The 22,622-nt window shown below is 45.5% G+C and overlaps 2 protein-coding genes across 2 annotated transcripts; one reads left to right on the forward strand and one right to left on the reverse strand.

Annotated features, from left to right (window-relative positions):
- Window positions 1–1,445: 1,445 nt before the first annotated feature.
- On the forward strand, window positions 1,446–4,384 carry ptger4c (prostaglandin E receptor 4 (subtype EP4) c). The gene is made up of 2 exons (XM_053883732.1): window positions 1,446–2,264; window positions 2,935–4,384. Exons 1-2 carry the CDS (start codon window positions 1,446–1,448, stop codon window positions 3,493–3,495), a joined length of 1,380 nt encoding a protein of 459 aa, XP_053739707.1. The 3' UTR covers window positions 3,496–4,384.
- Window positions 4,336–20,135, reverse strand: LOC128769979 (artemin). The gene is made up of 5 exons (XM_053884167.1): window positions 19,795–20,135; window positions 19,259–19,557; window positions 7,203–7,273; window positions 6,335–6,554; window positions 4,336–6,115 (listed from the first exon to the last, which is right to left on the reverse strand). Exons 2-5 carry the CDS (start codon window positions 19,353–19,355, stop codon window positions 5,616–5,618), a joined length of 888 nt encoding a protein of 295 aa, XP_053740142.1. The 5' UTR covers window positions 19,356–19,557; window positions 19,795–20,135; the 3' UTR covers window positions 4,336–5,615.
- Window positions 20,136–22,622: the final 2,487 nt, after the last annotated feature.

The following is a 22,622-nucleotide window of genomic DNA, read 5'->3' on the forward strand; positions in this document are numbered from 1 at the left end:
ATATTTCAGCATAACTGTAAACATAGGCAGCTCCTGACGTTCAGCTCCAGCGATGAATATTTGTTCCGCCTTAAAAACCAGGGACTATTAGTTTGGATTTTTCAATCAGTATGTTCAGCTGCCGTCATGAGTCAGAGGCAGAGAAGCAGGGAGTGGACTTCCAACGACAGGTGGGACATTCAGCCCCTGTCACAGATGAAGGGCAGGAGAATAAAATCAAAGGACAGATGTGTTGCCCGCAAGAGGACACAGTTCAGACTTCTAGACGAGGTTATGGCCTTTCAACGTGAGCAGGGAGGAACAGTTTAGTCTTCAAGACCATATCAGGAGGCAGGACTGTGAGGAGGCAGTGATGGAGAGGAAGACAACACTGAACTAGCCGCACAGAAGAAGACCACCAGTCGCAGTGTCGACACAACACTCCAGCTTATCCACAAACCAGGTAGTTAAATTTGTTTGTCGAGATACTTTGCATTTGAGGTGGATGGACATGGTTTTGAATGCACAGAAGCAGAGATGCAATTGGAGGAAACAGTTGGCGAAACACCTGGAGTCAGTCACTCGGTCACCTGCATTATGCTGACAGATGGTTAGCATCCTGTGACGACACCATCATATAAGGAGGCATTATGAGTCGCTGTATGACTGTCTCTGTGCTCGTGGTTTGCGCTAAACTTGGTTTTTCCTTTACAGGATCAGTCTGAGGGTGACTGAGATCAGGAGAAGCAGGGGGAGAGTCACACACAGTCACAGACCAAAAAGGAGAAGGAGAAAACATGACTATTGTTCAAATGTAGCTGAAAAAAAACTGAACATAACATGTTGACATTTGTTCTTTAAATATGGTTATCGATTAAAATGACATTACTACAATCAAAATCCACTTTTTTCAAGACCAGCTTTCTGTTTTATACTGGTGAAGTACAAGTACATATTCAGGAGTTTTGAACCTGAAGCACATTCATATTTCTAACAGTAATTCTACCTGAATTTTACACCCTACAGCGGGTCGTCTGCTTTTGCCGCTGACCTCGGTGCTGAAATATTTCGGGGCTCGGGGTCACATGACGAATGAGGTAGCGAGTGTTGATTATGGGATGTGCGTAAGTGCTTTCGTTCCTATTGTCCTGGAACCATCAGAACTGTCACATAAAACAACCGTTCATAATAAAATCAACTTTGATCATTGTGCTCTTAAATTCCACCGTTAGACAAGTATGTGCTGTGGCTTCTAAAAATACGCGGAATATGGATTGGTGACTCCAGGAAATGTGATCCAGGGAAGTGTGGGTCGCAGTGGAGCTTCCAGCCCGCACGTCATCACCGAGCTTAAATACCAGTGTCAACACTCCTTCCCCGGCACACGCACCTGCGTCTCCCTCACCATGTGAGCAACTTCACGTCTCCTACTTTAGTGGACGCGCGCGTTAGTCCTCTTCCGAACGATGATCAACGACTCCGCAGAGTTGGGAGAAGTGAACGTTTCTCTGATCTCCAACCAGAGCGGCTTCCCTCCACTGCGCCTGGAGTCCCGCTCCCTGGTCACTTCTGCCAGCATGTTCGCCGTGGGCGTCCTGGGGAACCTCATCGCCATCGTGGTGCTCTGCGTCTCCAAGAAGGAGCAGAAGGAGACCACCTTCTACACGCTGGTGTGCGGCATGGCCATCACCGACCTGCTGGGCACCTGCTTCACCAGCCCCGTGGTCATCGCCACCTACGTGTCCAGCCGCTGGCCCGGGGGACCCCTGCTCTGCCACTTCTTCTCCTTCTCCATGCTCTTCTTCGGCTCGGCGGGGATGTGCATCCTGTGCGCCATGGCCGTGGAGCGCTACCTGGCCATCAACCACGCCTACTTCTACTCGCAGCACGTCGACCGCAGCATGGCGCGCTTCGCGCTGCTGCTCACCTACTTGGCCAACATGGTGCTGGGCATCATGCCGAGCTTCGGCTTCGGGCAGCACGTCCGGCACTTCCCGGGGACCTGGTGCTTCCTGGACTGGAGGGCGGCGGACCCGCTGGGCGCCACTTATTCCCTCCTGTACGGAGGAGTGATGCTGGTTCTGATCGCGGTGACGGTGCTGTGTAACCTGGCGGTCTGCAGGTCTCTGCTGGGCATGAACCAGAGGACCGGGGTCTGCGAGCAGGGGGGGTCGCGACGCCGGTTCCTCCGCCTGCCCTCGGTCACGTCCGCGGCGGAGATCCAGATGTTCTGGCTCCTCATCTTCATGACCATCGTCTTCCTCGTCTGCTCCATCCCTCTAGTGGTGAGAACTCACAACTATATTCGCAAACTGGTTTCTGTTTTAGTACTGAGTTAAAAAAAAAAAAACCCGTAGTAATCTAAAGTAAAACCTGCACTTTTCAAAAGTCACTTTTTCTAACGCTTTTTGTCCACTTCTCAAAACAAACTGACGCCCTTGAAGCAAGGATTTAGTTTGCAAAACGCTGAAATGCTAAGAGTCAACATGCTAAGAGAAGAACAGCAACAGTCATTTCAAAGTACAAACAGCATTTGTTACCTAAAGCTAGATTTGTTTTATTTAAGTCAACACTTCTATTTGATTGTTGCGACGTGTAAACTGCCAAACTTTGCCTGCATCACAAACAAAGTTAGTGATGAACAGCTGCAACCAGTACCTCAAAAATGGCGGCACGCTTTTTCTTTTTTAGTGCAAATTAAAAACCAAAACATCTTTTTGCTCCGGTGCACCACTAGTTTCCTGTGTCGTAGGTGACTTCTATATTTTAAATTGTGAATCTATAATCCTCAAATAAGTCCTTAAATAACTGCAGAAAAGTTGGTTGCTAGAGATTAGCATAGCGTGAATGGCTCATTAAAATAACACAAAGGGAAAACACTTTTATTATTGTTGAGAATAAACCATGAAAACTATGTAAAGTAAAGTGAATTATAATGTGTTTTGTTTCCCTCAGGTGCGGATCTTTGTCAACCAGCTCTACGACCCTGCCTACATCTCCGCGGGCGGGAAACCAGACTACCGCAGCGACCTGCTAGCAATCCGCTTTGCCTCTTTCAACCCCATCCTGGACCCCTGGGTCTACATTCTGTGTCGGAAGAACTTGCTGCTGAAGGGCTGCGAGCAGGTGAAGAGGACGGTGTCTGTGGTCAAAGGAGCACAGAGGGAGAACATTGTGGAGAGCCAGCACTCTCCTCCGTCCCTCCACAGCAACGACACCAGCTACGCCTCACTGCGCACGGCTGGCTACCGGAACAACGTGGACAACAGAATGTCCATGAAAAACGAGTCGTTCATGGACTTCACCATGAGACAAGCGTGGGAGTTTGACACGGCGCAGGTCAACTTTCACCCCTTCTGTGTGGAAGCCACCATGACAGAGCAGGAGGTAGTTGAGGCTAAGGAAGCCGTGGTGGGAAGGACGACGCCTCTGTTGTCTTCACATGCGCATCAAGGAGGCGTGGTCATGTGCACGTTCAGCACGCCGAGTTCATGTCAGTCCGTGAAGTGTCTTTGACGGACAGCACTCACTCATTCTAGCACATTTTATTATATGAACATATAAAATTAGACTCATGTGATGCAACAAGGCTGCGCTCCAGCGTCACCTGGTGGAGAAAGTTCAAATATCTTCATGAGTGAAGGATGGAGCCTTTTCATCATGAGGTTCAGCCTAGAAGAAGGAGCAGAGACTGAAGAACAAGACACAAGCCTCGATGTCTCCTTGATGCCTGGTATTCTGGGCATGTCCAACCCCAAGAGGAGGAGTCTGGTCCTCTTCACTTCAGCAGCTGCCCCTGCGACCTGAAAATGGATGGATGGGGACCATAAAAAAATGGAGTCTCTTTCACAATTCTGAAATACCTCCACAAACAGTGAGCCCGCATGTATCTGAGCCGTCCAACCTCTCATCCTACCTCATCTTTCTGGCCGCTCCAGGATCCCTGAGGCCCCACGATCACCATGCCGATTATCGGCGGCTCCTTCTAAGTTTAAAGTGTTTAAACATTTTCATCTGTTGCCTTATATAAGAGCATCGTTCCCCATACTGTTAACTTGAGAAGAAAAACTGAAACCTTTTGTGACTGGACACACGAAACTGTCTCACATCTTAAAACACCTTCAGATGTGTGGTCTGCTACAACACATATAGTTTGTATGCAACTTCATCTGCTCAAAATTATTTCTTCCAAACATGGAACGACAGGCGATGATGAAATCATTTTATACCCCATGGGTACAGATAACTGTTGTGTGGTTGTGGTGGCTGTTGTTCATGAGTCTGCTGCTATTATTGTGTAACTCTCCTCACGCCACGTGATGCAGGGAAGACCTTTTGTCGAGTCATGTTTTGTACATTTCATGTTTGGTGATGGACACATGTAACAACTGTGATGTGAAATAAAGTACCGTTTGAAACTCAACCAGCAGGGGGCAGTGCATACCTATAAAAGTGCATGCAGAACGAAGGCAAACGACGGGATTTATATTAAAAAGAACTTTATTCCCTTCAAGGATAATGGCATAGAAAAATAAAGGACATTTGTAATAATAACATTTATAATAAGACATACTGGTCGCGTGGTACTCGATTACTCGTTGACTGGGAGGATGAAACGTGTTGAGGTTCTGTTGTTCATGTTGTTTGCACTTCATACAGTATCATTCTATAAAACAGACAGTAACATATATATATATATTTTTTATAAATCTGAGGATGGAAACTTGAAGAAGAAAGTCATTCCACTAGACATCAGTGGTTCAGTCCGGGTTCTGAGGCAGCTGAGAAACATTAACAGGTGTAACATGAAGTGGGAACATGGAAATAAATAGAGATTTGTTTTGCTATCGAGTTCATAAACCGGCTCCCATATGGAGCCATAATAAATAAATAATTTATCTGAAATAAATATAGTCCACTTTACATATACAGTAATACAAGAAGATGCACGGCATCCGTTTGACTCCAACACTGAGGCGATGGCTGCGTTCACATGAACAGGAAGTGGTAATTTTATGGTTTTACGGTGTAAACAGGATTATGAATGGATGGATATTCGACAAGCAGCTCATGAAAACACTGTCTTTACTTGTAAACGCAGCCAGAGGGACTCATTGCTGTCTATTTGATCTAAAACTAAAAGTAAAATTGAACTTCTGGGACGGCTTCAAGGTGAGTGTATCGGTGGACAGCTTTTCTTCAGTTTCAAAATAAAAGCGCAGTCCCTTTAGCTGCGCCGCTAATTCACATCCGCTTGTTGAAACAATTGACTCTGTTAGGAAGCCATGATAAATCCACACCTGATGACCTCACATTTAAACCTTTGACCTCAATTAAAGGCTTAACTCCACACAAAAACGCGCTCCATATAATTGTTTACAAATGTTTTGACCAAGCTTTGGTCAAAGTTCAGAGCTGCAACTGTGGCTCAGTATCTGTCAGTTTTAGCATTTCATCCTAACTTATTTTACAATTTATAGGGCAGTCACTTGCCATCAACATGGACAGTGACTTCTTTTTTTAAAGTAGTCTATGAATGACTTTCAACAACGTGTCATGTCTTATGTCTTAATGTCTTAAAGTGGCCTCCAGTGCCCAGAGCAGCTTCACAACCCCTCTGCTTCAGCTCGCCCTCCTCAGCCCGTGCACATGCAGCTGGCCGCGGACACCTCTTCGATGGTCTGCCACTTGGTCTGAGCGTCCATGAACGTGACGGGCTCAAAGCTGTCGGGCCGACAGCACGGGTGGTTGCTGACTCTGCGGGCCGTACGCCTGGGAAGCGACCCGTTCTCCATCATGGTCTCCAGAACCAAGTCATAGTTTTTTCTAGAAGACTGGCAGGAGCCCACACAGAACTTAAAGAGGACGATCTCGTCCGAGTCGTAGCCCAGACCCAAGTCTCTGACCTTCATCTCCTTCTTCTCCACGCGGCAGTCCCTGCTGCTCTGCTTCAGCCCTTTACCTTTGCCCCTTTTGCCGCTGCGCTTCGTCTCTTCTTCTTTCTCTTTCTTCTTCCTCTTCTTCTTTTTCTTCGGGGAGACCTTGGTTGGAGGTTCTGAGGGGTCAGAGGAGCGTGGGGAGCGTCCTACCCAGCGACTACTGGGGTGGTCATCCACCTCCTCCATTACAAAGGGCTCTGAAAGAGTCAAACAGTAAAGTTTTATACTATTTTATCAAGAAAATTCTGAGCCAAGTAGATTAATCCAGTTGCCAAGGCCATATTTATGTCCTTGAAATGACTTTGTTGACATAATCCGAAACAAATGGCTAAACTGAACCAGGACTTAAACTCAATTATAATTATTATTTTAAAGTTTTAACCCTCAAACTGAGCACGAACTGAAGGACCACCTACCGTATAGCGTGTGCCAGGGTGAGTACGGATCACTGTCTTCTTCCTGCTCCTCTTCCTCCTCCTCCTCCTCCTCCATCAGCTCCGGCAGCCTCACAGGAAGTTCTCTTTCCTCCTGACCACCCAGCAGATCCACAACGCGGCCGGACTCAGACCCAAACCCTGCGCTCATGTGCGCACCCTCCATCACAGGTAGCAGCGACAGAAGAACCCACAGCACCACCTACATAAACATTGATATTTGAAAGCTTTAAAAAAAAGACAATTAAGACCGAAAAACAGCATGGTTTTCCTATGAATGTCTTTCATACATGATATTTCAGGAGAGGAATACATTTTTGTTTGGGTTTGTTGGGCCACTTAGCTGCTGGCCTAGATTCTGGACAAACTTTGGACAAACATCATTATTAGAGCTGAGTTGTGCTGCTCTGCGATGTACTGCTTCAGTTAAAGGGATTTTAAGAGTGAGACAGTGGGTTGCTTTTTGTTAGCTGCCCACCATCCAGTCTGTTAAGACGCAGCTAAAGGTTCAGTCACCTCATAACCTTTCTGTTGGTTAGTGTCATGGAAAACGGAAAGGGAAAAATGACTAATACAACAATAATCTTCAGCGTTTATGTAGAAAAACCCTAAGTACAGTATTGTATTCATTTAAAACATATCAATCATACAGTTTAATTTTCCACAGTTCCTTGCAACATCTCCAGAACATGGAGTCGCTATTGGCTTGTGATTAACCCGACTGACCGTAACTTGGTCCTGAGAGCAAAGTAAAAATAAAATCCGTCCTGTCTTACAGACTCTCAGTGGGCTGTGAAGGCTGAAGATGAAAGCTGGAAGGTTTTGGGAAACAAGCATGTTTGTGACTGACCTTGACTTTTGCTGACATAACAGAAGTCCCCTCCTGCCGACTCTTCCTGGCAGCCCTGCATCGGCTCCCACCTGGAGAGAATCAAAAGAGGAAATGTGAGAAGAAGAACAAGGTTCCTCTCTTCCTCCTCCTTTGTGCCGACTAACGTAAACTAAAGCCATGCGGGCGATTTGATGTCTCTAGCTCACTCAATTTACACACACTGTAAATAAAAAAAGGCAGGTATGGGCCCCAGAATGAGCGAACGTGTCACATAAATCACGTCCTCAATGAGCAGCGACATTGTTTGTTGTTCCTCTGTCGGCCAGTGTCGGCTTGTCGTCTCTCACAAGCGTGTGAAACATCTGCAGCGGAGCTGTCAAAGGCATTCTTCAGGTCCTGTGGCTGAGGTGCAGGTCGGGGTGCAGCCGACGCACTCGGAGGTCTGGGGTGAAAACCGCAGACACGCGGAGCAGGTGATAAGAGGTGTCATGGACGCAGATGTTTAGGTTTAGGCCTGAAAAACACCAGGTCACCGGGTTCCTTGGTGACCTGGAGGACCCCGATTTAAGCATCGCTTTTGTGGCTAAATGACATAAAAATCACCCCCCTGTTCCAGCTCCTTATATAAATAACACGGCGGATTACATCAACTCTGTTTGAACATAACATGATGTTAATCTCCAGATAACCCAAAACGCCTCGCCGCTGGTGAGATGCTTTGTTTACCTGTGCAGTGAGCTGCAGCATATCGTGGCGTTCAAAGCGCCCAGATCCCACCGATTATTCGAGTCTATCTAAAGCAGTGCAGAAGAAACGTATCACGACTCTCCTGGTAGGTCGAGTGCACTCCATAGTTCACATGGAAGTGAAGAGAGGATGGTCTCTGGATGTTGGAGGAGGATGCATGACCAGCTCGGACTGAGACAACCAAGACTGAGGCCAAGTACGTGCTCACTTAACTGCAGGACAAAGTACTTTGCAGTGTAATATAAGCAGTGATGCCAGTAACACGTTACTCTTACATCTCAACTTTTTTCAGTAGAGTAAGTTAACGCGTTACTATTTCAAACAAAGTCATCGAACGCGTTACTTATCTAAGTCACCGTGCGTTACTATTGTTTCATTGTCGGGAAGCGAATTGTTACCATTCGCTTTCTACAGCTGCGTCTTTATGCGACCTGTATGTCTCCAGGACCCAGAGACGTGCACGTCGGATCAGAGCTGACCCTTCTCACCCTGGACATGGACTGTTTGTTCCTCTTCCCTCTGGCAGGAGGCTACGGTCCATCCAGACCAGAAACTCCCGTCACAGGAACAGCTTCTTCCCCTCGGCCGTCAGACTGTTGAATTTGTGAACAGCCTTTGTTTTTATTTTTGATTTTATTCATGTTTTTATTTTGATTTTATTTTATTTTACATTTTTTATTTAATTTTACATTTTTTTTAATCTTCTTGATAGGTCAAGTTAAACAACACTTATGATAGATTTTTTATAGATTATTTTTTCTTTGGTGCAGGAAGAAACGGTACTGATGCAATGTACTGATGTTGCATTTTCTCCACTTAAGCAGCCACTTAAGTGCAACTATTGGCGGCCAACAGGAGACGTATATCTCTCTTTGTTTTGTTTTTCATATTTTTCTGTGTGGTTTTAGCTCTAATGGGTTATAGTGTGTCAAAGTAAAACATTGACTGCGCATTCATATAACTGAGATATGACCCCAAACATGGAAAAACACCCAAGAACTGGAACCTCAAAATTGACATAAAAGATATTGTTTAGGCAATGAGAGCTGTAGCCGACTGCCAAATGTAACTTGACAAGTAACTTGTAATCTAACTTAGTTACTTTTAAATTCAAGTATTCAGTAAAGTAACTAAGTTACTTTTTGAGGGACACAGTAACAGTAACAGTAGCAACACTGAATATAAGAATGAAGATGGTGACGTGAGAAAACACGGTGAGAAATGCTCCAACGTGACGCAACACTACGGAGCGCTAAAGAGAAACAGAAACAACAAAGGTTGTATCTCTATAAAAGCTGTTGATGTAGCAGAGCCAGTGGAGGAAAACTCGGGGCAGACGGTTGAAACCCAAAACCAAAGTGTCACCTCCCTCCACATGTGAGCTGATTTAGGACCTGACAGCAGGAGGGACTGCTCCCTCCACACCGGTCCGAGTTGCCCTCCTGAGTCCCGGGTGTCACAGCTGGGAGTGTTTAGGCGCCTTCAGATCAGGGAGCCGTCCGCTCTGGAGCTGTTTACAGGCCAACGCCTGCAGCGGCCAGGAGGGCGGGAGGTTTGTAGAAGCTCGGAGACTGAGGAGCTCCAGACTGGTTGATGATGATGTGTGTTTGTGAGCTACGGGATGATTAAAGTCTCTCAGAACTCCTGCTTGTCACCACTGCTGTGGACGCTCACAGTTGCTTTAAAGTGGCAAAGAGATCAGATCACCGTTTAACACGACCTCCAATGATCTCGCTCCCCAAAAGCATCCCAACATCATAGAGGGCTTCGACTGAGCTTCAGTTTCAGAGTGGTTGAATGGGCCTTAAATCCAAGTTCACGGAGCTGTTTTCACTACTGTCACTGTGAGGAGCAGAGGGACAACTGAATATTCACAACGATAATAATATAATAATACACACACCATTATACAAAAATATGTGTCTTAGCTAGTCAAAACAACAATGGAGGTCTTGCTACGTGATGTGGAATAAAATCAACACTTTATCTATTTCTCTCAAGATCAAGCCAGAGTCAGGTCACTGTGCTGTGAGCTTTCAATAAATACATGGATGGATATAAAGAGCAGTGATGGGCAGAGCTAACCTGTTGTTAGCTGCAAAAAAACACGTGCAAAAACAGTCTGAAAATGACTTTTTGTTTTTATGATACTTGCTCAAAGTCATGCATTTCGTGATCCATACAGCTGTAAATAAGAACAAAAGAGAGCCAAACCTCTCTGATAATGACCTTCCATTACTGTTCGCACACACACACACACACACTCTGACCTCCAGCTTCAACCTGTCACTACTCCGCCGCGTGATTGCAGCAGGAAAACAGAGTACAGTAAATCACCGCCGACTCAATAAAAGACACCTGCGCTGTAAGAGGAGAGCGAGAACACCAGGAGAGCCCAGTGATCACTCCCAGACTCAGAGAACAAGAGCAGCGGAGGTCCAACTGGGTAATAACATGCAGCTCTGCCAACGCCAGTCCACCACTGTGACAACTTGCTGGTGCACTCTGTCAGGAGTGGAGGGGAGATGGGGGGCTCTGATAGAGTCTTCACCACGACACGTGTCCCACTTCACTGAAGAGTTTAATATGGAAAACAACTCGGATAACATGCAGCAAGAATGCTAACATGTCGGATCAGTGAGTAAAAGTGACCGAAGACCAAGAGCTTTTTCTGGTGACGTCACAATGTCCTCCTCAATTTTGGTTCTTACTTTGTCATTTGCAAATCTGCAGAAGATAAAGCTACTGTTCTTTATTGGAATCTTTGTTCACTGTCGCTCACCGTTCCTCTCAGTCTGCAAATTCTGTGCGATCATTTTTTTTTTTTTTTTTTTTTTTTTACCAGTGTGGACATCTAAAAATGACAGTTCTAAAAGGGTTTTAAAGGTTCAGCGAATGTATTTCGTGAGACTAAGTGGAGGCAAGCGACTGCTAATGCTGCATGTAGCGACGTCGTGCCACTGGCTACGTGTATGTAGACCGACAAAAACACCTTGAGTCGGTGTGTGAATGTGACCTCGTGCTCAAACAGAAAAACTGTGTTTGTTTAGGTTCAAAACAAGCAAAAAAAAATGCATGTTTTTACAGAATAACAGTGTGATGTGATGCGAGCTTGGCCGAAGAGAGACGCTGAGGAGCACAGCTAAGGTGAGGGGAAGTCAGGAGGGAGACGGAGGCCCCGTCAGCCAGTAATCCCATAATCCCATGCAGGCCGGCAGGATGTAATTGCTTGTTAGTGCCAGTTTCCACTGTGAAGCCTGTCACTGCTGGAAAACCACCGAGCGCCGCCAAAATGAGAAACAGATAGCAGGTCCCATGCATGGGCTCAGATAAGTGGGCAGGCCCCCAGCCCCCCACCAACAACCACCAGACACACACACACACTCTCTTGACTCTGACGCACACACACTCTCCGTAACTATGCACTTGAACGCGATAAAGACACAGAGAGATATGCACTTGTCCCCGTGCCATATCCCCCTCTTACGCTCTCTGTCTCTCACACACACACGGGGTGGGAGATCGGGGGGGCGGAGGTGTGGACACTGATGGGCCTGGAGCAGGATGGTGCAGAGTGGAGGCCGCGCCAATGAGCTCACCCCTCATTTCTCCCACCAGGGGGTTTTATTAACTCTCTGACAACATCTGAGCCCCCGAGGTGCAGACGTTCTTCCACCATGTAGAGAGACTAAATCACGGCATTATCTGGAGCAGGGCCCGCGGGCCGCATGAGGCCCTTTGCATGCATTAAAGCGGCCCTTGTATCATTCATAGCTACTTGAACTGTTTATTTATTGAAACTTTTTCTTTTCCCCCAGTTTTTATTTTGTTTCCTCTCCCATACCTGTTCATCATCATAGTGAAACTTAGACTAAAGTCGTTTATTTATTATTATTATTAAAATTTTGTAATAGCTAAGATTTACAATGTAATTTAATAAAATGTATATTTATATTATATGGCCCGTTATTTGTCAGCCCTTACAAGATTAAAAAAGATGTTAAAAAAAATAATACAATACAAATGAGTTGATATCAAGGATAAGGATAAGGGATAATTTCTCATATCAATATTTAAATATATGTGTAAATATTAAAGCCACAGTGTACGCACAAAATGGATAAAGAGAATATTTTCTTGATAATTTATCTGCTTGTTTGGGGGTAAAAAAAAAAAAGCCTCAAAAGTAACGTTGTGGTTCACGTATATATGAAAATCCATCAAACAAAGTTCATTTACAGTGTATGCCATATATTATCTGCCAAATATATCATATTTCTGTTGAAAAACAGGGTCCAAACTAGTCATATACATGTCATACAAATACAGCTGGGGGCTGAGCAGGTCACCTGTCACTTGACAGATGTTAAAATAAATAAACAAATAATAATAATAAATCATAAATGGTTTGGAAAATATGTACTAAATTGTCTCGCTGCCAAAATTATTTAGCTTCAGCACATGAAAATAAGGGAACATTTGAAAACTAACTTTAGGACTTTAAATTAAATTATTCTGAGAAATGTAAGCAAGCACACTAAGATGGATTCAATGCTCTTTTTGTGTGTATTTTACATATTAGATAAATATATCTAGAATGTTCTGGGCGCCCTCTAGCGAAATTGGGAGGCCAGTACAGGGCAAGAGTCTCAAAAAAGGGCAAATAAAACCGGTGTATTTGAAATGGAACTGCTGTAGTTTGCACATTAATTTGAGGCTGTGCAGCATTAACCCATACATATCCTGGCAGCGGTGTTCTCGGTCACACAGCCAAGTTGTCGGCCCCACAGCAGGTTTTAAACGCTGCCGGAGACGTAACAACCTGGAGGTCATTATTAGCAGCTTTTAGAAGCAAACCTGCAAATAAAGAAAAGTGATTAGTGCTTTACTTCACTGACCCCGCAGCTTCCTCCTCTCCAACCCAACTCCACAGAAACGTGTCTAATGGTCCTTCCGAGGGATAAACGACGCACTTTGCCCGGAGAACAAAAGCGTTTGAAGTTCAACAGTTCTGGATGGGAGCGCTCGCACATGCAGGTTGAAGTTGCCAGCGGTCCGGCGGAGACTTACGGCGGGTCATCAAAGAGGGGAAGAGGAGATCATTGGGTCAGCAAGGGCCCAATAAAAAGTGTCCACAGTGAATAAATGCCTCTCTCTGACCTCGCAGTTGACCCTGACCCACACCCCTCCAACACGATTAAGACAGAAGGAGCTGCCGCCACATCTGAGAAGTTAGATCTTCAGACATCTGGAGACGCTTCATACACATAAACATTAATGACTTGGACTAACAAAAATATCAGGGTCAGTGTGAGACAGTGGAAGAGACTTCCAACAACAGCGCTAATGGCTACAGTAGTAACTGTTTACCGGTAATATATTCCTTCCTAGCGAAGCGATCGAGCCTGGATAGCCAAAACAGAGACTAAAGACAAGCTGAGATTTCGACTTCCCCCTCACGTCTCCTGTGGTCAAACCCGCGATCTTCTCCCAGTGTCAGTGAAGCTGTCGAAGCTAGCGCTGCTGAGTCATGCAGACACAAAATGCAACCAAACTAAAGCGTTATTCCTCCAGCATTCGTTGCAGGATTGGCACACGGCCACGATGCTTCCAGGAAACACGTGTAACCGTCTAATTTTAACCGACGCAATTGTGCTGTTATTGACTTTAATAGAAGCCTGCTGCTTCTACAGCGCAGCACCTGTTGACTCAGAACACCGACGCAGATATATGTGTTAGCTAGGAGCTATAGAAAGAGCAGCTTAGTGTACGAACAAAAGACCATCAGACTCTCACACGCATGTAAATCGAACACTAAAAAGTGATATAAAAAAGCTTCTTATTTTCTGTTAGCTTGACAAGAGGCATGGATTTTTCATTGGAAAAAGTAGACTGTGATCACGCAAAATTTATGAAAATTGTTTCTTGTATGATGGTTGCATTAGTTTTTATTTGTTAGCGAGCTAGGCTTACTTCTGTTTAGCTAAGTAGATGGTAGAGGTCACCAAGGAGGTAGAAGAGCACCTGAAGAAGAGCACTTTGTCCACAATATAGTCCACAATAGGCAAAACAGATCAATATTTGTGGCCCCTAAACTGGTGTTCCTTCACCCTTTGTCACCCACCAATGTGATTTCAAATGCATATTTTAAGCGGCCAAAGGAAAATTCAAACACCATCTGTAAGGACAGAACAGGGGATTTTGCACTCATGCACTTTTGCACTGTGACCACCCAAACACAGAGGAGATATACCAGTGTAGCCCACCTCATGGTTCAAGAGTGATGCGAGCTTCTCAGTACGGTTCCTCCTGAACTGTCGGTGCGATACAAAAATTCAGTCAAAAATTTAAATGTATTTTTGACTCCAATGTGGCGAACACTCATGAAATGCCATTATATTTACAAGCAATAACAACAGGAATCAGTGCAACAAACATAAAGCAATGGCATGATAAAGATTTAGCCTTTTGCTCTCAATTCGTAAGACACACCATTTATTCTGCAAATCCTCTCATACTGACTGCAAATATCGCGTTTTGAGTGACAAGCTATTAAAAACTAAATTGTATGAAATATAAAAACCCATTTTGTGAAGCTGAAACCCCACAGACCGACTTGAATTAATGTTTTTAACTATAAAAATATTAATTATTAATATTAATATTAATAACAAAAGCTACTGTAGCAACGCAAAGCCAATCCGCTAGCTTTGATGCAGGGAAACATTTTAATGCTTTCTTCACACATTTTCTTTAAATGAATAGTTTATGAATCTGTATCAATAACCAGGTGGTTCAAAAAGGTAGTAGCTAAAATGTGAGGTTTAAATGTGTTGGAGCGTATCTACTACGAAGACCAGATATTAGGCTCAGTTTTTAGCGGAGCCCAGTTTAACTGGCGTCCTGCAGCTGCTGTGTATATAGTTTGGGATTAGCCTTGGCTTGGAAGTTCAGCACTTATTATCAACAAAGAGGCCCGTCACGTGAGCCGCCAGGTAAACCAGAGAACACCATCGACGGGAGAGTCGGGGTGACGTGACACATCTGTGTCTTCCCGTCTGACTGGCCCTGCTCTTTGTTTCCCGGTGTCCCTGACCCTAAAAAGCCAAATTCCTGCCTGATTGAGTTGGTTTTAAAAGGACGCCACACAGAGAGCGCTTGGTTGAGCCTCACCTTAAATGGGAACACATTGTCGCGGCGTGGGAGCCACGATCAGAGGCTACGATTTCACATGGGAGGAAAGTGCTTAAAAGGCCGACGACGGACAAAAGAGATGGGCACCACCGACCTGTCCCTGCTGCCGTGTTTGAAGCTCACGCTGAGCAGAAACACCGCGACACACACTCGGGTCATTACGAGTGTGTCTCGGCTCTGGAGCGAGCAGCGCTCTCCAAAGTGTTTCCGTGTCGCCCGCTCGCGCCCCAGACAGGCCGCCTCTAATGACCTGGCCTGATGGTTCAAAGCGGCGCTCAGACTCCATGATTAATGAACGTGACCTGCTAATTTCAGAAGAATACAGCGTATTGTAGCGAGAGGCCAGTTAACATTCTTCTGTTTTGGGGAGGAAAAAGTTGTTTTAAGGGCGGAAGATTTGCCGATAAAGACGCTAGCTTTATTTTTCCGTGGGTATTAACGGCCGCTTTGTTCTAAACAAGCCGAGCCGTTTGAACTGGGCAACAAGTGGAGATCGGGGGGGGGGGACATTTCCCCCGCAGTTGCACCAGATTGTCCCTTCGCCGCGGCTAAAAAGCAAACAAGTAGCATGGGAAGCCTCGGTCGGCAGAAATACATCTTACAAATTGAAATTCCTTTTTGTCAGATCATGCCTCCTTCAATTTGGCCCCCAGGACTCACGCAGGTCGCGGCGGACTCTAAGCACTTCCAGATTGGAGTTGCCCTGTGGCCCTCCAGGTTGCATAATCAATCTCTCTCACCGCGCTCGCTCCATTAGTGTCGCCACACAAGCGCCTGAGTAGCGTTACACGCCGACCACGGCGCCCGCCACTCGGCGCACATTCATCTTTGGAATACACTGCCTCCGCTCATCTCAGAAGACGGTGCTCCATTATGGTCGGTTTATCTCGATCTAATTTTAGGGCACGTCTTTACACTCTGAGCTCCATTATTCATATTTGGCAGTGTAGCACAGAAATGACATGACAGCTGAGGAAGCCTGGAGTGTGAATTGTAACCAGTTTTGTGACGTTATGCTCAATAAACTACCCTGAAAGATTGGCAATACGGCACTATCTCTGCAGAGCAGACCAGGGCAAAGTGCGGCCCGGGGGCCATGTGCGGCCCGATGCCTGTATTTTCGTGGCCCGTTTGATCTCAGACTATAACTGTAGCTAATATGACCAAATTTTCTGTTCTGTTTTTTTGTTCTTGCTCCTTTAGTCACAACCACCACTTCAGCAGTAAATACAGCATGTTCTTGTATTAACATTAAAATGTTCTTCTTTTCATTGGCCATTTTTGTGTTTTTCTTGTTCCTCAAAAGACATTGAAGTAACACTGAAAATATATTTGGAAATTAGCTACCTTTTTATTTTGAAGATCAAGTCCATAGTTGATTTATATTCAAATTAAGTGCATATAGAATGAAATATTTCAAGAGGTTTCATGGCATATTTACACTTCTTTAATATTGTATGTTATTTAAGTATATATATGGGATGTTTTTCCATCATGTTTTGCCGTCATCGCAGTCCTTTTTTTGGCTCAATGGCCCCACACAACAGTTACAGTTTCTCATGTGGCCCTTCAGGAAATTGAATTGCCCACCTCTGGGGAAGACAGACTGTGGTTATGTGCCTAAAAATGTTTGTGTATCAGAAGTAGATCCTCCAGTTGATGCCATTTTTGCTATTAATGTTTCACTCTTACAACGCTAACAACTAGCATCACTGTAACTGCTAAGCTCTAAGTTAGCGGAGCAGCATCAGCGTTGCTATTGTTTCAGCTAGTTCTCTGAGTCCATAGGTGACTTCTCACTTCAATTCTTTTGCTAGTTTTGTGAGTAAGTAGAGAATTTATGACCCAAACTTTAGCAGTCAACAATCACTTACGACCTCTTCATTTCCAGTGACACACAGTAAAATTAAACATCCGAGCCAGAAACAAAATAAATCCAAAGCGAAACTGCAATTAAAGGTGTTTTATGGAGTTTGCGCAAACTTGTTTATACTATCTCTTTTATCCATTTGGCAAGTGCCTCGTCTTAAATCCATCTGGCAAATTTCAACTGGAGCAAATCGACTGTTTTGTAGCTCCAAGTAAGTGATTTTCAAAACTACGAATCAAGATTGTGTAGTGTTTTTCCCAGGGTTATTGATGTAATGCTCCCATTCCACCACTGGAGGCAGATGATCTTTAAACTAGGGCTCCAGCACGATCTTGATCAGATTAAATTAGACTGCCTTATTGCCTTATGTTTTCGGCCTGTAATTCCTCAGAGAACATTTCAAGTTCTGCGATCTAGAGCTCCAAATCGTCCTCAAGGGCAACGTGACATATCCTGAAAGACTCAAGGATTGGACCCTCCAACTGACCAAACGTTTACGACACAAACATCAATGAGATAAACTTTTACGAGTGAAAAGATAATCTAAATAAAAACTGCAATTGAAGGTGCACTCAGCGTTTTACAGCGCTGAAGGGATTTGGCTAGTTTCTTTGATAGCGGGTTGTAAATCCATTTTATTTTGCGGTAGCATTTTGCCGTCCAACCCCGCCGAGCTAGCATTAGCTACTCCGCATGAAATGAAGTTTTTGCTAAATATGTGCTAATATGCTAGCAATATGACTTCAGTGTCCACAGTAGCATTCTAATAGCAACTTAATGCTACGTTGGTTAGGAGCTATATTCCACACAGAAGGTGAGGTAGCATACAAGCAGGGAAGAAAAACAAGACATTTGACTCATTCATGAGAAGGTTATTAGCGTTGACTTATTGTGTCGTTTTAATTCCAAGTGTTTATTCGTCTCTCAGCGGGCCAGCAGCGCGGCACACGGGGTTCGCCTGGCGAACAGCAACAAACGCTCCGCTAGCTCTCGTAAAACCACATGCCAGTTTAAACAAAACAGACCACACATCAGGAGGCCGCGCCGCGCCGCTGTACCTGACCCTCGGCGGGGCCGCTCACCCCGTGACCTTTGACCGCAGGAAGTGAAAGCCGTGGCGGGTGAGTGTGAGATGTCTGAGGCGGGCGACGCTCTCATGTTCCGCCTGAGAACAAACCTGATGTTTTCACAGACAGCAGCAAAGAAAAACAAGGCTGTTCCCCGACATGCGTTCGGACATTTCACAGAGCAACTGACACTTTTCTCACACAAGGGAGACAACAACCCCAAACCCGGGTCTACAACTGAGCCTGTTCAGCGGGGACGACTGTGTGTGTGCGTGTGAGTCAGTGGGTCACTGAGTCAGCCACTGCAGCCTGAAAGTTCATGCTCTGATGTGTGAGTCACTGAGGCGCTGAGTTCTTTCTTCCTTTCTGAGCGGACACATGACCAAAACGCTTTCAACAGAGTCATCAGACTCACTCGTCCAGACCCAAAAATCTCAAATCAGATGAAGATTAAAATACTTTCTCAGCCCTGATCCACTTAGTCTAGCGAGTGAGTGTGTGTGTGTGTGGATTGGATATGTCAGTCTGTGTGGTGTAAACATGTGTATGTGTGGAAATATTTGGGCTGATTGTGTAACATTACTTGTGAGTGAATGGTGCGGAGTCTGAAAAAGGGCACTTTATCATCATATGTGTGTCTTCCAGGTGAGCATTAGTGTGTTGTGCGTTTTCTTTCCGATCTATGTACTTTTACGAAATATGTATGTGCCTCTATGAAAGCACATTGTTGCTGTGTGTTTTTTTGTTTGAAATGTACATTAAAATATGGGCCATGTTTGTGTGTTATTGGATACTTAAGGCAGAACATTTGTACATTGGTATGACAGTAGAAAGGTGTGTGTTTGTGTTATATATACAGTCATGTACAGTGGTGTGTGAATATGACTGTGCTCTTATATAGAAAAGTTTCACGCTAACATGAATGGAATTCTGTGTATTTGGCTGGACAAGATGTCAGCTGATGTTCCTCATCTCCAGAGTCTGGAGGACTCACCACGCAGTGACCTGACCTGACATGAATCCCTCTCCCCGCTGATCCCCACCATCACCTCCCACCACACCTCCTAAATTCCTCCAGTGACAGAAGATGATTCCGTCGGGTCGCACTGACTCGGCGCGACAGGCAGGTGGACCACCTCAACTTCCCCAAACAAATCATCTCCAGAACTTGTGAAACCGCAGAAGCGTCATCTCACCGTGCGTCCCGCGCGCCTCCTGTCCCGCGCAGCGCGGAGCTCCAGCAGCGAGCGGGGCGCAGCTCCTGGTTCTGATCCATCCACCGCGATGTATCATGTCTTTCTTGAGCGTGTCACGGCGCGTAACAGTCCACGGCAGCCTGTCCCTTCGGCGGCTGAAGACAGCATGAAGAATACATGTGAAGCGGCGCAGCTTCAGGGACAGAGGACACCTCCTTCTCCACCTCCTCCTCCTCCTTCTCTCCAACTTTACGCGGCCAAAACCACTTTCGCCGCTGCGCCTGCTGCTCGTCAGAGAGCTGGTGTGGAAGAGATGGAAACCATTAGATAATCATGACAAACCAAAGACTTCAGAATCAAATGAGTGACTTAGTTGGAAATAAACTTTACAGCAGCGCGAGCGCAGCGTGTAAAACCCCAAAATAGACGAGCACTAGTTTGCGGCGAGATAAACACGGCAGCAAAAATGTGTCCCTTTTTCTGTCCCCGTGGAAGAAATATAAAGCCAGTTTTTCAGGCACGACTCTCCTTCTTACCTCCAGCAACCTGTTCGGTCTTGTCTCCAAACAGCTCGATGATTTCGATGCGTAAACAAGACCGCGGGAATACGAGGGCTGAAGTTGTTTTTAAAGTCCGCCGAGCTTCCGATGTTTGAAGGTCTGCGCTCGAACGATGGCTTTCTGGATGAAATGTCCGTGCGTAAAGCTGTTACGCATCCTCTCCCGCTGCTTCCTCTGGGGGGAAATCCGTCAGAAAGTTGTCGTATCCAGTCATCAGAGAGTTTCCCAGCCGCTGCGCACCTCTGCGCGTCTACAAGACCCCGGAGGGCTGGAAGCGATGCGTAAAAAGAACGCGCACCTCTCCGCCTGTCACACACTCAGTGAAACCGGAGCGCGTCGAAGATTTTTCCTCCCCGTCCACGAGATCATGTGTCTTTTTGTGTTCGTCCCCGGGAAGGAGGGGTGAGTAGGAAGGGAGGGGGCGACTGTCATATGGGATGGATAGATATTTAAGTTCCAGAAGGGAGGAGGAATTTCAGTGGCATCTGTGCTCCGCCAAGCACTCGGGATGAGGAATTTTGCCTTTGTAGTCCACGGCTCCACACCTGCTTTCGAGGTCTTCTTCTATGAAGGTGTTCCTCCTCCCTGCCAGCTGGGACACTCCCTGCAGGGCAAACACTGAGGCCCGGGGCCAAACAAAAGCTGGGTAAACAGCTCCAGCTCTGCTCTGCTGGGCCACAGACGCATGTTGGGAGGAACCGAGGTGTTACCTGCGACAAAAACACTGCGGTGGTGAAGAACAGGTGAAGCTCTCCAAGACAACGCTTCAGTGTGGACTCCAAAAGCGCCACAATGAATAATAATAAATGCGCCAGTCTTTTGGACACAACGCACCGGTTCTACTCTGAATATCTGCTGAATGACGGAGCTCTCTTGACAATAATAGTTGAGCACGAACAGACACCAGGGAGCTTCATTGGTCCAACCTTCTCTGAGGACTCTAATATCAAGTCACAAGGACAGTGTCGGCGGCGGGTCGAGGCTGAGCAAGTTTGTCTACAACATCCATCAGTGTGAGCGACGGCGATGGACTTGTTTGTCATAGTGAGAGTCTTTACAGCAGCACGCTGTTTGTACAAGCCGCAGTGAAAGAACAACACACACACAGACAGACCTCCTCCTCCTCATCGCTGGCAGCAAATCACGGCTGCTTCTTTTGCAGAATTCTCTCAGAAGCACTTCAGCAGTAGAGGAAGGCTGCTGGACGCCATTATTAACAGGAGGTTGATTCTTAAAAAAAAAAAAAAATGGCGGCCACTAGGCCTGGTTCAAGTTCAGGGGGAGGTGAGAGATCATGAGCTCAAGGTTTGTCCAAGAGGATGATTCAGAAGCAGACGAAAGAGGGCCGAACTGTGATCCCTGTGGAACCCCACTCCATTGAAAATGTAAAATAATAATAAAACAAAATCTTTTTTCATCTTATTTTTCAGGTTTTTATGAAACAAAATTCATATTGCAACCTCACGCTTCCTGTTCATGTAGAGAGCCTCCTTTTTAGACATCCTGAATTCTGGGAAACAAAACTATCAGTTTTTGTTCACGGATTGAATCTAGAACATAAACACAACATGCATACCATTTTTAAAATGATTTCTTTTTTTTTTTTTGGTAGAGTGACCGCTTAAAAAAAGTGTAGTCAGCCAGTTCTATACCAAACAGACATAGCGAACACAGGAAATTACGTAACATTGACATACAATAAAGAAAACTCTTTTTCATTATTACACTATTTTTCATTACTGTTTATTCCAAGGAGAAAGAAAAACTATTAAAATCTATAAAACAAAAGCATATTTTGAAACAAAAATATTTTTTAATTGACTCGTTTCTTAAGAACAAAAAAACTAAATATATTTTTGCACATTTTAACTAATTTAAGCCTCTTTTTGTAATTTATTTCTTTTCTATTGAAATAATTAAATTATTTCAATATTTTTCCAGCATGGAGAACAATGTTGGGTGCAGATTTTCTTTCATGAGAAAGCCGTAGACATAATTGGAGGAAGTATTTTTCATTTTAAGAATGTAGAAAAAATAAGTTATAAAAGATGATGAAAGAAACATTCTTGTGAACATTCACTGGTTTGGGTCTGACTCGGCCAAGCCGACAAAGGTGCAGTGACTTTGGGATGGAGAGAGGCGAATGGTGGTTCTGTAAGCAGAGAAGCAGAACACCAGTCGGAGGGAGTTCTTTACGAGGAGTTTCAGTTTCAGGCCCGAAGGTCTTGGCCCCTCAGCTCCAGCCCAACCGAGAGGAGGTGGGGCCGCAGAGCTGTCGCTCAGAATAAAAGGCCCATCAGCTGAAGAGGTGCAGACGTGCTCAGGGAGCAGACTCGGCCGGACCGGGGCGTCCAGCAGCTCGCACAGCTGCTTCATGGAGGTCCCACGCCGCAAGGGGAGCAGGGTGGACTCTGCCTACAGGAGGTCAGCCATGCTGGAGACGGTGGTGCTCACGTGAGCTTTGAGGTGAGAATTTGGGGTTTCTGGCACCCCATTAGCAGCAGGACTGGACGGTCCAGCAGAGCTTTAAAAAGCCCTCAGCGTCCAGCTGTGTCTGGGCTCACACCAGCGCTGCCTCACAGCAGCTGCGGCGCTGTCATGAGTGTGTGCGCAGCAGCTCACAAATGAGTCCCTCCGGACTTCACCATTGAAACCAGATCGGTTTTGCAGGTGAGAAGAAGCAAATTTGAGACTCAGAGTAACAAAAGCATCGAAGACTTGAGGGACGTTAGACAGGTAACACCATTGCCAGTCGTGGAGGAGGAAGTGTTTCACTCGGGGAGGTCCAGCTCAACTAACTCAGT

The sequence above is a fragment of the Synchiropus splendidus genome, chromosome 13, assembly GCF_027744825.2.
Source record: "Synchiropus splendidus isolate RoL2022-P1 chromosome 13, RoL_Sspl_1.0, whole genome shotgun sequence".
Taxonomy (NCBI): Eukaryota; Metazoa; Chordata; class Actinopteri; order Syngnathiformes; family Callionymidae; genus Synchiropus; species Synchiropus splendidus.

Coding starts and splice junctions, on each gene's coding strand:
- ptger4c (XM_053883732.1), top strand. CDS start 1,446: ATGATCAACGACTCCGCAGAGTTGGGAGAAGTGAACGTTTCTCTGATC. Junction 2,265..2,934: donor TCTGCTCCATCCCTCTAGTG/GTGAGAACTCAC, acceptor TGTTTCCCTCAG/GTGCGGATCTTTGTCAACCA.
- LOC128769979 (XM_053884167.1), bottom strand. CDS start 19,355: ATGATACATCGCGGTGGATGGATCAGAACCAGGAGCTGCGCCCCGCTC. Junction 7,274..19,258: donor GGAGGCGCGCGGGACGCACG/GTGAGATGACGC, acceptor GATTCTCTCCAG/GTGGGAGCCGATGCAGGGCT. Junction 6,116..6,334: donor ACCCTGGCACACGCTATACG/GTAGGTGGTCCT, acceptor TGACTCTTTCAG/AGCCCTTTGTAATGGAGGAG.